Source organism: Salmo trutta, chromosome 6 (assembly GCF_901001165.1).
Source record: "Salmo trutta chromosome 6, fSalTru1.1, whole genome shotgun sequence".
NCBI lineage: Eukaryota > Metazoa > Chordata > Actinopteri > Salmoniformes > Salmonidae > Salmo > Salmo trutta.
In genome coordinates, this window is record NC_042962.1 from 58027419 (window position 1) to 58041138 (window position 13720).

Below are 13720 nucleotides of genomic sequence, written 5' to 3' on the forward strand. Positions count from 1 at the left end.
ACACCGTTTACCACCCTGTCGTGTCTTCGATCCACACACACACACACACACCGTGTACCACCCTGTCGTGTCTTCGACCCACACACACACACACACACACACACACACACCGTTTACCACCCTGTCGTGTCTTCGACCCACACACACACACCGTTTACCACCCTGTCGTGTCTTCGATCCACAGCGCTCAGTCCCCCATCGATTTGTCATTAAACCAGCATCATTCAGCTTGTCTACGTAGCCCAGCTCATCCCCTGAGAATCAGGGTTGTTTTCACAAAGTAACAGTACTCTCCTACTGCGGAATGGCCCTCAGTGTGTCTTCAATGCTACCCATAATTCTCTCCCAAGCTGGGGCTCTTGTTGTACAGTAGAGTGTTAAGGAATCTAGGATGAATGATAGAGGTTATGAGTGACACAGATCTAGTGTCTGTTATTATGAAGAGGAGATACTCTACCAGCTGTATACTAGTGTAGTGTCTGTTATTATGAAGAGGAGATACTGTACCAGCTGTATACTAGTGTAGTGTCTGTTATTATGAAGAGGAGATACTGTACCAGCTGTATACTAGTGTAGTGTCTGTTATTATGAAGAGGAGATACTGTACCAGCTGTATACTAGTGTAGTGTCTGTTATTATGAAGAGGAGATACTGTACCAGCTGTATACTAGTGTAGTGTCTGTTATTATGAAGAGGAGATACTGTACCAGCTGTATACTAGTGTAGTGTCTGTTATTATGAAGAGGAGATACTGTACCAGCTGTATACTAGTGTAGTGTCTGTTATTATGAAGAGGATATACTGTACCAGCTGTATACTAGTGTAGTGTCTGTTATTATGAAGAGGAGATACTGTACCAGCTGTATACCAGTGTAGTGTCTGTCATTATGAAGAGGAGATACTGTACCAGCTGTATACCAGTGTAGTGTCTGCTATTATGAAGAGGAGATACTGTACCAGCTGTATACTAGTGTAGTGTCTGTTATTATGAAGAGGAGATACTGTACCAGCTGTATACTAGTGTAGTGTCTGTTATTATGAAGAGGGGATACTGTACCAGCTGTATACTAGTGTAGTGTCTGTCATTATGAAGAGGAGATACTGTACCAGCTGTATACTAGTGTAGTGTCTGTTATTATGAAGAGGAGATACTGTACCAGCTGTATACTAGTGTAGTGTCTGTTATTATGAAGAGGAGATACTGTACCAGCTGTATACTAGTGTAGTGTCTGTTATTATGAAGAGGAGATACTGTACCAGCTGTATACTAGTGTAGTGTCTGTTATTATGAAGAGGAGATACTGTACCAGCTGTATACTAGTGTAGTGTCTGTTATTATGAAGAGGAGATACTGTACCAGCTGTATACTAGTGTAGTGTCTGTTATTATGAAGAGGGGATACTGTACCAGCTGTATACTAGTGTAGTGTCTGTTATTATGAAGAGGAGATACTGTACCAGCTGTATACTAGTGTAGTGTCTGTTATTATGAAGAGGAGATACTGTACCAGCTGTATACTAGTGTAGTGTCTGTTATTATGAAGAGGAGATACTGTACCAGCTGTATACTAGTGTAGTGTCTGTTATTATGAAGAGGAGATACTGTACCAGCTGTATACTAGTGTAGTGTCTGTTATTATGAAGAGGGGATACTGTACCAGCTGTATACTAGTGTAGTGTCTGTTATTATGAAGAGGGGATACTGTACCAGCTGTATACTAGTGTAGTGTCTGTTATTATGAAGAGGGGATACTGTACCAGCTGTATACTAGTGTAGTGTCTGTTATTATGAAGAGGAGATACTGTACCAGCTGTATACTAGTGTAGTGTCTGTTATTATGAAGAGGGGATACTGTACCAGCTGTATGTTCAACTTTTTTTCTCTCTCACTTTCACACACTTTTTTTATATTGTTCTGTCTCTTTCTCTCTGTTTACTCTCATCCATACATACTCTTTCTCTCTGTTTACTCTCATCCATACATACTCTTTCTCTCTGTTTACTCTCATCCATACATACTCTTTCTCTGTTTACTCTCATCCATACATACTCTTTCTCTGTTTACTCTCATCCATACATACTCTTTCTCTGTTTACTCTCATCCATACATACTCTTTCTCTGTTTACTCTCATCCATACATACTCTTTCTCTGTTTACTCTCATCCATACATGCTCTTTCTCTCTGTTTACTCTCATCCGTACATACTCTTTCTCTGTGTTTACTCTCATCCGTACATACTCTTTCTCTCTGTTTACCCTCATCCATACATACTCTCTATCTCTGTTTACTCTCATCCATACATACACTCATTCTTTCTGAACTAAGTTAGTGTTACCAACACAGTACATAGAAGTGTGTGTGTCTCTGTAGCAGACCAGTAATGGCGGCAGCCTGAGTGACTACTCGTCGTCAGTACCCTCCACCCCCAGCACCAGTCAGAAGGAGCTACGCATCGACGTCCCCCAGACCACCAACACCCCCACGCCCGTCCGCAAGCAGTCCAAACGCCGCTCCAACCTCTTCACTGTGAGCCCAGACACACACACACACACACACACACAGGACATCTACTTCTTCACTGTGAGCCCAGATACACACACACACACACACACACACACACACACACACACACACACACACACACACACACATACGACATCTACTTCTTCACTGTGAGCCCAGATACACACACACACACACACACACACACACACACACACACAGGACATCTACTTCTTCACTGTTGACTCATGTATTATTAGATGTTCAAACTATGGATGTTAAATACATCCAAAATGATGTAAAGGACTTTTAAATGGTAAATGGCTTACAGTGAGAATCTACGGGCCACAGGGAAGGTTGTATGTGACCACCTTCTAGAATGTACAGACACACGCATCATGTCCACTTCCCAGTTCCTTAGCAACTTAGAGAGAGGTCAACAACTGGGTGAAGTTGACTCATAGACACAATAATAACCCCAGTCACCTCTAGCAGCCATTAGATGAGGCCTGTTATGTGAAGACTAGAAGAGGGCTGTAACAGACCCTTGTTCAGGCTCCTCGTTCAGACACTTTAGAGGGCTTTACTCAGGGCCTCTGTAACCCCTACTTGTTCTCCTATCTCCTTCTCCACAGTCTCGGAAGGCCAGCGAGCCAGACAGGGACAAGAAAGGACTGGAGGGCCGAGCGGACAGCATTGGAAGCGGCCGTGCTATTCCAATTAAGCAGGTATGATCAGATCTGGCCCTCGCCTGGCCAGCCGGCTGCTACAGGGATAATTAGGGTCCGGCAGCGCCGTATTGCTGATTTCCCGGAGAACGAGGGCTGCCTGTGATCAGAGCGTGAAGCCCAGACACAGCCAGGCTCCCTCCGTTTGATGCCTTCTCCTTGATTAACAGCGAAAGCACACACTTGACATCAATTAGAGTTGGGGGTTCTCCTGGGTATTGAAATGAGATCATTAGTATAAGGAGCGGGACGGGATTTCACTCTTACTTTCTTTCACTCTCCCCCCTGCTCCCATCCCTCTATCCTGCTCCCATCCCTCTATCCTGCCCCCATCCCTCTCTCCTTGTCCAAAAAGAAAGGGGAGAGATGGTGAGAGGGAGAAGAGGCTGAGGATGGTTAATGAAGTGCAGTCTGCCGGCTGGCATATGGTCCTCCGTTACCCTCTTCCTCTACGTGCTTTTCAAAGCCCTGCCTTTTCCTGTGTGGCGGTGTAGCCCAGCGCTTTGATTGGGGCATCGGCGGGGGGGTGGGTAGGGAGGGGGAGGTGGAGAGGAAGGGGAGGGGTATTGAACCAGAGAGCTCAAGAGCCCCCCCCCCCACTGTAATCGTGGAGAGATTGTTTGAGTTGGCCTTAATTTGTCGCAAACAAGCATAGAGCGAACCAGAGGGGGGGGGGGGGGGCCTGGCATCTCCTGTGAGCTGCTTCAACTGGAGTATAAGGAAATCAGCCAATTAGCGTGTGCTAATCACGGCCTCTCATATCAGCACGGAGGCCTCGTTTGTAATCCACTAATGAACAAATTGCATCTCTGATTAGGGGCCTCCTTTCAACGACGCGCTGCATTTGTTAGCAGCGCTGCAGTAGTTGTTAGTGCCGGGGCCGTGTCGCGCAGCTCGTCGAGGGAGACCGAGTCTCTGTGGTGCTGCTGCGCAAGGAGGCCCCCCGCTGGGACAGCACAGCAGAGAGCAGAGTAAATTGTCTTGTCCCATCAATCAGGGACGACATGATGTTTACTTGTGAGATGTTTCCATTTATCCCCATACTCTCCACCGGAAGGAAATATCACTATGAAGTAGCAACTGGGTCCTGTGTTATTCCCCAGGCGTCCAGTTAGCATGGACATCATAGCCTCTGATAGTGTTGCTCCTCTCTAAACTCTGATAAGTGCCTCTCATCAGTCAGGATGGTCTATTAGTCACATAACCCAATCTGCCATTCAGTCCTGTCTATATGTAGACAGAATAGCAGCAGAGCTTCATGTAATTGACCTATGCATCCCATCTATGGTTAGCAATGTTTTTAGTCTGCGTTGTGGCGGTAAACGGGGGATGACGTGCAACTGGAAGGGACTCAGAGGAGAGAGCCCAGGCACATACTCATTATGGTTATAGAGCAGCAGAACAGAACACAGCTGTGTGTGTGTATGTGTGTGTGTGTGTGTGAGCTTATCTCTGTGGAAATGACGATGTTGTGCTTTCTATAAGGATCCATGTTGAACTACTTGTCAAACATTTGTCATGTGATGAAGATGGATTGGAAGAGCTGCTACACAGTGCCAGATATGTGTGTGTTCTCCTGTCCCTGTAGAAGAGCCTCTCTCTCACTCACACGTCGTCTCTGTCTGTCTGGCAGCAGTACAATCCTCCTGGGTCCAGCCACTCAATTTGCATAACTCCTGTGAAGTCAATGGCTGATAATGATGTACAAATGAAGAGGGCCACATACACATGTCACTGGTGGCAGATGGGAGGTGTGTGTGTGTGTGTGTGTGTGTGTGTGTGTGTGTGTGTGTGTGTGTTTTTTAGAAAGATGACGTAGACCAACAGTCTTAAAGAACCCTCCATCATCATATGGGTTCGGCTGTGGCCTCTGTTGAGATGCCCATTGTTTCCCCAACATGAGACATGGTGAGCCCGGCCCGGCACGACCACACACACACTCAGCCCACCTGACAGCCGTCAGCCCCAGACAGACAGAGGTTGGAGAATAACACGTAGTCGGCAGCGCTCCGAGGCATCGGGCCACAGCCAGAGCTGCTTCTCTTTTTGGAGCTGGATGTTAATTGATTTGATCATTCCCCGTGGTCTTTCCTCTTGGAGAATGTGTATCTCTGTATGTCTCTCTCCATCTCCCCTCCTGCCTCTGTGTCGGCTGCAGGCAGACCTGTTCCCTAATTAGTGAGTGCGTGTGTGTGTGTGTGTGTGTGGAGATGGCAGCAGCTTAGCTACCTGCCTCCCCATTAGCACTCAGTTTACACTCCATTTTAATGAGTCCTGCTGAGTCTGACTCCTGCTTCCCTCCCTCCCTCCACACACACCACCTCACCTTTTCTTGTTGAACACGTTCAGACCTGGTCCACAAATTGTACCAGACACAGTATGCTACGACTCCATACATGCCAGGTCTCCCTCAGAGGGGTAGCAACACAACTCATTCACTGAGAGGACGTGTTCCCTGACTGGCTCCTTTTGGTTGTCCTTCCTTGTCTGTGTTGAAGAGGGGAGGAAGGGGACAGTCTTTAGTTGAATCACTTTGGCAGATGTCTCCTTCTGTTAGGTTGGCAGAGTCGCACGGCGGCTCCTTAAAGGTACAGTCATCATCGGTGGTCAATTAAACACGCGAGGAGGAGGAGGAGGATGATGAGGATGATGATGAATGTTATTATGAATCAGTGGTGTCAACAGCAACGCTGTTGGTTTTTGGCATCAGATCTTAACATGTTGTTCAGAAACTACAGGTAAAAGGGAGCCTTTGCTCATAAATATGGGTGACTTGTGTGAGATCATTTGACTTTACATGTGGAAGATAATTAGGGTAAACAGTAGAGAACGACAGATATGGGTTTTTAAGAGCCGATGCCAATTTTTGTGGGTCAAGGAGGCCGATGGCTGATTATTTTAGCCCGATAATAAATATGATTACATTGGAGCATTTTGATGAGAAATGTTCCCAGAGACAAGCATGTATGCAATAACAAATCAATTATACAACCATAGTCAATTTGACTTTATCAATTTAACTACCCAACAACATAAAGGTGGTAATCATTTATTTGAATGGTCAGTCTCTTGATAAACTGGGTAAATGAAGATGGCGTAGGTCTACTCACAATACAGGTGAATTCATATTCAATAGGAGTGTATGCCTGCATTGAGCTCGTGTTGGCTGATTCCAATGCTCTTTGGGGCTACAGGTGACAATCTGTTTCCCTTTCATTTGGGACCATGTTAGGCCTACTGTTAAATAACATTTTCATAGAAGTAGCCTATTGCTTTATTTGATAAACATGTGCGCTGTCTCCTTTAAGAGAAAAGACACCACTTGCTTGTCATGTAGCCAGGCAGTAGGTACTATTCTTCTTTTAGGAGAATATAACAGTCCCTCATCCCTGTTGAGGGTTTTGTTGCCTCAATACAGCTAGAAGGAATTGACATTTTAAACCTATAAATGTATTAACATGTATATAAGAAAACAATGTCAAGATGTTACTGTTCCCTCTGCTAAAATGTCCTGGAATGCAGCCATAGGACAAGTGAACTGGAACAAAGTCTCGTTGTTGTCTGGCAAATATAATATACAGTTGAAGTGGGAAGTTTACATACACTTAGGTTGGAATCATTAAAACTCGTTTTTCAACCTCTCCACAAAGTTCTTGTTAACAAACTATAGTTTTGTCAAGTCGTTTAGGACATCTACTTTGTGCATGACACAAGTAATTTTTCCAACATTTGTTTACAGACAGATTATTTCACTTATAATTCACTGTATCACAATTCCAGTGGGACAGAAGTTTACATACACTAAGTTGACTGTGCCTTTAAACAGCTTGGAAAATTCCAGAAAATGATGTCATGGCTTTAGAAGCTTCTGATAGGCTAATTGACATCATTTGAGTCAATTGGAGGTGTACCTGTGGATGCATTTTAAGGCCTACCTTCAAACTCAGTGCCTCTTTGCTTGACATCATGGGAAAATCTAAAGAAATCCGTCAAGACCTCAGAATCAAAATTGTAGACCTCCACAAGTCTGGTTCATCCTTGGGAGCAATTTCCAAATGCCTGAAGGTACCACGTTCATCTGTACAAACAATAGTATGCAAGTATACACACCATGGGACAACGCAGCCGTCATACCGCTCAGGAAGGAGACGCGTTCTGTCTCCTAGAGATGAATGTATTTGTTGCGAAAAGTGCAAATCAATCCCAGAACAACAGCAAAGGACCTTGGGAAGATGCTGGAGGAAACAGGTACAAAAGTATCTATATCCACAGTAAAAAGACTCCTATATCGACATAACCTGAAGGGCCGCTCAGCAAGGAAGAAGCCACTGCTCCAAAACCGCCATAAAAAAGCCAGACTACGGTTTGCAACTGCACATGGGGACAAAGATCGGACTTTTTGGAGAAATGTCCTCTGGTCTGATGAAACAAAAATAGAACTGTTTGGCTATAATGACCATCGTTATGTTTGGAGGAAAAGGGGAGGCTTTCAAGCTGAAGAACACCATCCCAAATGTGAAGCACAGGGATGGCAGCATCATGTTGTGGGGGTGCTTTGCTGCAGAATGGACTGGTGAACTTCACAAAATAGATGGCATCATGAGGAATGGAAAATTATGTGGATATATTGAAGCAACATCTTAAGACATCAGTCAGGAAGTTAAAGCTAGGTCTTCCAAATGGACAATGACCAGAAGCATACTGCCAAAGTTGTGGCAAAATGGCTTAAGGACAGCAAAGTCAAGGTATTGGAGAGGCCATGACAAAGCCCTGACCTCAATCCTATAGAAAATGTGTGGGCAGAACTGAAAAAGTGTGTGCGAGCAAGGAGGCCTACAAACCTGACTCAGTTACACCAGCTCTGTCAGGAGGAATGGGCCACAATTCATCCAACTTATTGTGGGAAGCTTGTGGAAGGCTACCCGACACGTTTCACCCAATTTAAATAATTGAAAGGCAATGCTACCAAATACTATTTGAGTGTATGTAAACTTCTGACCCACTGGGAATGTGATGAAATAAATAAAAGCTGAAATAAATTCTCTCTACTATTATTCTGACATTTCACATTCTTAAAATAAAGTGGTGATCCAAACTGACCTAAGACAGGGAATTTTTACTAGGATTAAATGTCAGGAATTGTGAAAAACTGAGTTTAAATGTATTTGGCAAAGGTTTACGTAAACTTCCGTCTTAAACTGTATCTAATAAGGTGAAGGAAGTATCATACCAACTCATTCATAGAATCTACCCTGTAAAGACATTTATTATACACAGATTTGAAATAGCTATTGATAACAAATGTGTATTTTGTGGTTGTGACCCAGAGACTCTTAACCATTTATATTGGGACTGTTCTTATGTCAGAAGATTATGGAGGGAATTGGACAATTTTATTTTAAAAGAAACGACTATTAATGTTAATCTGAGAGACTCTGATGTTATGTTTTATTTTGATCCAAATTATATGGACCCTGATTTAAATTTCATTGTTAATTTGTTTATCTTTCATAGCAGATTCTTTATCCATAAAATGAAGTGGGCGGAGAACAAACCCTTCTTCACATTGTTTAAGATGTCATTTCAAAATAATATTTAAATTATAAGTAAGTGTAAAAACAAAAAAGAAATGCATACCATAAAACTTTTTGACAAATTGAAAATGTATCTCGATATGTAATACTGTTAGGTTATTGTCTGTTAGGTTTATGTTTATCTGTTTTGTTCATAATAATAAAATAAAAACATGTAGCCAGGCAATTGTGACATGGGCATTTATTTTTTATATTTAACCTTTATTTAACTAGGCAAGTCAGTTAAGAAAAAAATCTTATTTACAATGACGGCCTACCCCGGCCAAACCCGGGCGATGCTGGGCCAAGTCCTATGGGACTCCCAACCACGGCCGGATGTGACAGTTTGTCTCGGGAAGGGAAAGACAAGGCATGTAGCTCGATAACTCAGAGTTAACAACGGTGTTGGTGAAATCAGCATTTTTTTTGCGTTATGGTTTACAAACCCGGTATCACCAAGACAGTTCCAGGGTAACGTTAGTGAACTGACGTTAGCTTCATAACTAGCAAAGTTAGCTCTCTGCTTAATATCGTTGATTAACTTACCTAGCAAGCAAGCTACCTGTATGAGGTTTTGTAAAGTGCTGCAGACTGTACGGACATTGTTTTGCCTAACAGCAAATGAATGAACACTTTGAAAATGTTTCCATTCTGTGTAGCATTGTTAAAGTGTGGTAAATGCAGCATGAGTGGGTCGCTAGCCAGCAGCATAGCGGTTCCTCGAGGACAGGCTAACTAGCAATGAGCGGCGCTGACGTGCAGGAGAGAAAAGTGCCGTCGCGCTGTAAGGGGGAAATCGTCTATGTGGATGACCGCTCGTTCTCTAAACAGATACGTGAATGTGTGTGTGTTTGCATGAATTGCGTTGGTGTGTGTGTTCTTGGAGCTCTCTCCCAGGATTACTGACTCCCCAGTGTAGTTTATTTTCCGTTAGCCCAGATCTCATTAGGATGGGCTGTTGTTCTGACTCCCCCTCAAGGTGACTAGAGTTGGTGTGTGTGTGTGTGTGTGCGCGCACGATAAAGGCTGTGGAAGGAAGAAGATGCCTTCATTAGTTAGATGGTGCTCATTAAAACCTAACACACTGCCAGCCTGGCCAAGCTAGGAGTTTTCAGCACACTGGACTTTTATAAAGAGGATGGGGGGACTCCCACTCTGCAGCAATTAGACAACCCAAAGCCCCAGAGGTCCAGCTTTTCTCACACACACACACACACAAACTCTGCGCTGAGTGTGTGTGACAGGGTCAGAGTGTCACCTAGCTACACGGGTCAGGCCGTCGTGGGTCCCTCAAAACATGGCCTCCACTGTGGTATTTAACTGTGCAGATAGACGCTCTTCTGCGAGACTCGTGTGACTTCAGTACCTAGTGGGATGTTTGTCTACAGCTTTATTGCTTTTAGAATGTTTGTTGTTTTCTGTTCTAGGTCCCGTGTGGCTCAGTTGGTAGAGCAAGGCTCTTACAACGCCAAGGTTGTGGGTTCAATTCCCACAAGGGAGCAGTACGGGGGAAAAGTATGAAAATGTTTGCTCTCACTGCTGTAAGTCGCTCTGGATGAGAGCGTCTGATGGAATGACTTGAATGTAACAAAAATGTTGCAGGGTCATGATGGGGTCAGTGGTTGCTGTTACCAGGTATTTTACCCAGGATGCAACATGGCCATTCTAAGCCTCTTCTGTTTGGGGCTGAGGGTTTGTTTAAAAAGCGAGTGGACATCGGCAGCTTTGTTTACAGACGGTGTTTACGGTGGCGTCTCCGCGGACATCTGCTCCACGCTCCTAATTAGCCGTAATTACCGAAGAGATAGAGACACTCGCTTCGCCAACACGTGTCTGTCAAATGAATTTACTGTTGACTTAGACACCGGGGCTGTTAGCCTAGACAGAGGGGCATGGAGCAGCAATGGGAGGTAGAGAAGGTTAAGATGCGGGTCCTGGTTCATCCTAATAGTGAAAGGTGGTCTTTCCACAGCTTCGTAGCCCATCTCATCATGACATTCAATAGTGATTTGTCCGTCCCATCCACGTGTTAGCATGTCTAAATGCACATTCCTCTTTTATTTGGCCCTAAGGACTTTCTTCCCCATTACAACTTCCACAGATTTGAGTTATGATTTCTTTTTTTCATGTTTGAAATGAGTCCCAAAGCGTGGACGCGTGTGGTTGGGGTTGGCTCCCTTTGTGAGGAGCTGATTAGTATCATGGTAGTAATTGCCTGTAGTTGTAGAGAGTGGTGTAACATTAGATGAGCACAGGGCTGGGTGGTTTTGACAGTCTCCCCCTCTGCCTCCTCCCCTCTGAGGCCTGGTTCCTCTTAGTAAGGAGTTAAATTGGATGGTTAATTCGGCTGTTATTTACCCTGTAATTCATTAGTTTCGCCCTGCCATTGGCAGCGGGCAGGCTGTAATTTCACGCTTGGCAATAAAAGATGTCTCATAATCTGCTTCATTTAGCAGCCAAAGAATTTAATGAAATTAACGGCGTCTCCTAATTAAGACGGTGAATATTAAAGACCTGCTATCAAGGCCCTGTAACGAGTGGCGACGCGATCCGCCTTCCGCCGGATTGGGAAAATATCATTTCCCAGGGAAAAGGTTGTCGCCGTGACGACCGCTCGGAGCTATTTTGGCCATGATGACATTTTTGTCATGCACACTAACCCCTGGAAATGAGATTTGAGGGGCTTGGGGGTGGAGGGGGTTGTTCTTTTTAGTTTTGGAGAAATAATTAAATGAGAAACACACCGGCATCAATCAGAGAAGCGTGGTGGCTTTTAGATTGTGTGATGGTTCTGATCCGGTTACAGTATTCTCTACTGAGCAGTAGACTTTCAGATTGATATAGAGTTGTTCTGTCTGAACACACTGGGACTCAAGTGTCCCAATGGTGACTTTGTTGGTTTATGGTGCATTTTGTTTGTCTATGTGTGTCTGTTTCTGTATGCTAGACCTGATTCCCTCACTGAGAGTACTATCAGAGTACTGTTTCTGTATGCTAGACCTGATTCCCTCACTGAGAGTACTATCAGTCTTGGATTCGTTGTCTGTTTCTACCCATCCTGTTGAGAAAGAAGTCTCTCTAAAGAGCTTCTTTAACAAGACTGATTAGACAAAAGAAAAATTGTCTTCGACCCCAGGGGCTTCTTTTAACTCGTTCAGGAAAGGAAAGAACGAATGTGTTTCTTTTCCATCCATCCGTCCTCTCTCTCTCTGTCAGAAACGGTAGCAGGGCGAGAGAGGCTTTATCTGCTGATGAATTGAGACTGCTGAAGTAAGGTTTGGGTAATTGAGTTTCTAATTAATTACCCAGAACTCTTATCAGATAAATCAGTTGCTAGGCTACATCTCAAATGGCACCCTTTTCCCTACATAGTGCTCTGCTTTTGATAATAGCCCTATGGGCCCTGGTCAAAAGTAGTGCACTATTTAGGGTTCTATTTTAGATGCAACCAGGGATAGAGGGAGCATTTTCTTCTTCGTTGGTATTTTATTTGATCTGGTTTTCGCTGCTCCTCGCCCCGATATGCTCCCCTGGGCCTGCCCTTTCCTGTCCTTGCCTCATCAACGCTGACCTTGTCATAAATGCCATGATAGATTGTGTGTGTGGGTCAGCTGTTCTGCAACCGCCCGACTGTGATAAGGTGAAAATCTGAGGCCGCACCAGAACCTAACCTGCTAATATAGGAAATGCACTGTAGGCTACAGTCAGAGACGGTGGAATGATTTTTGACAGGGAGTGCAGGATTTTTTGGGCCTGATTTAGATATGTTTCTGCATATAATTTCTGACATTTTGGTAGGCTATTTGTTGGTCAACTTCTCTGTAATCAGATACAGGCAGCTTCTCTTCTGTCATACTGTATGTTGCCCTAGAAGACTACATAAACCCTTGCTCAGCAGAATGTCATAAATGTGTAGAATGAATGCTTCAGTCTATTTGGCATCTGTAAAGTTTTCTTTGTCATGTGCTTCTTTCGTGGTGCAAAGATGTTTAGGGACCGTGGAGAAAATGCAATAACTCAACAATAACAAAAAACAGGAACATTTTTACAATTGTCCAAATGACATCCGTTTGACTGTTTGTCAGGAAATAGAAAGCTGTGTAAACGAACACCATGTTTCTGATCATATCTCAGTTCTGATTGGATGCATGTTTTATGTGGTTGAAACACTATCAGCTTTTATGATGCTGATAAAGATGGCACCTCTACAGACACAGCACCTGCAGACAGTTTTCGAACTGTGCATTTGCATTTTCTCAAGATGCTGAAGGAAATCATATTTCTCCATTTGAAATGTAGCCGACATTTGGTGTATAGTTTTACTGCAAGAAATGCCTAAAGGTGCAATATGTAACTTTTTGGGCGAGCTGACCAAATTCACATAGAAATGTGAGTTATAGATCTGTCGTTATCAATTGAAAGCAAGTCTAAGAAGTGGTTGATCTCTTCTATGTGATCTATTTCTATGCTTCCCGTTCTTAAGTTTCGTTTTTGCATCTTATACTTTCGGTTTTGTACACCAGCTGAAAATACAATATTTTGGGTTATGAAAAATATATTTGACAGTGGCTTAGATGGTACAATGATACACAACGACTGCTGGTTTTGTCACATAAACTGAAATTAGGCAAACTATTTTAATTTTAGCAACCAGGAAATGGTGTCATGATTTCTGCATATTGCACCTTTAACTCTGCAGGAGTTAATATTAAGGCTCTGTGAGAGGTTATAGTCCTACAGTCAGTGTCCAGATTTCAGTTTCCTTTTAACCCATCTGAACAGTAGGCTATAGTTCCCTTGACGTGCCGTAGGCCTAGTTCCCGTCTTGTGACAGTCGAATTTGAATAGCACCTCATCACACAAAACATAACAATCACAAAAAACAAAATGTAGCCTATAGATATAAATTGCACAAG

The 13720-nt window shown here is 43.7% G+C and overlaps 1 protein-coding gene across 6 annotated transcripts in view; it reads left to right on the top strand.

Annotated features, from left to right (window-relative positions):
* LOC115196446 (arf-GAP with GTPase, ANK repeat and PH domain-containing protein 1) overlaps window positions 1-13720 on the top strand; it is a 202423-nt gene that overhangs the window by 114411 nt on the left and 74292 nt on the right. For 4 of the 6 annotated variants that reach the window (XM_029757283.1, XM_029757284.1, XM_029757280.1 and 1 more), the window contains 2 exons: window positions 2372-2527; window positions 3139-3231. In XM_029757283.1, the coding sequence (XP_029613143.1) occupies window positions 2372-2527; window positions 3139-3231 (249 nt within the window). The remainder of the gene's footprint in view (window positions 1-2371; window positions 2528-3138; window positions 3232-13720) is intronic. The other 2 variants (XM_029757285.1, XM_029757281.1) reach the window with 1 other exon arrangement.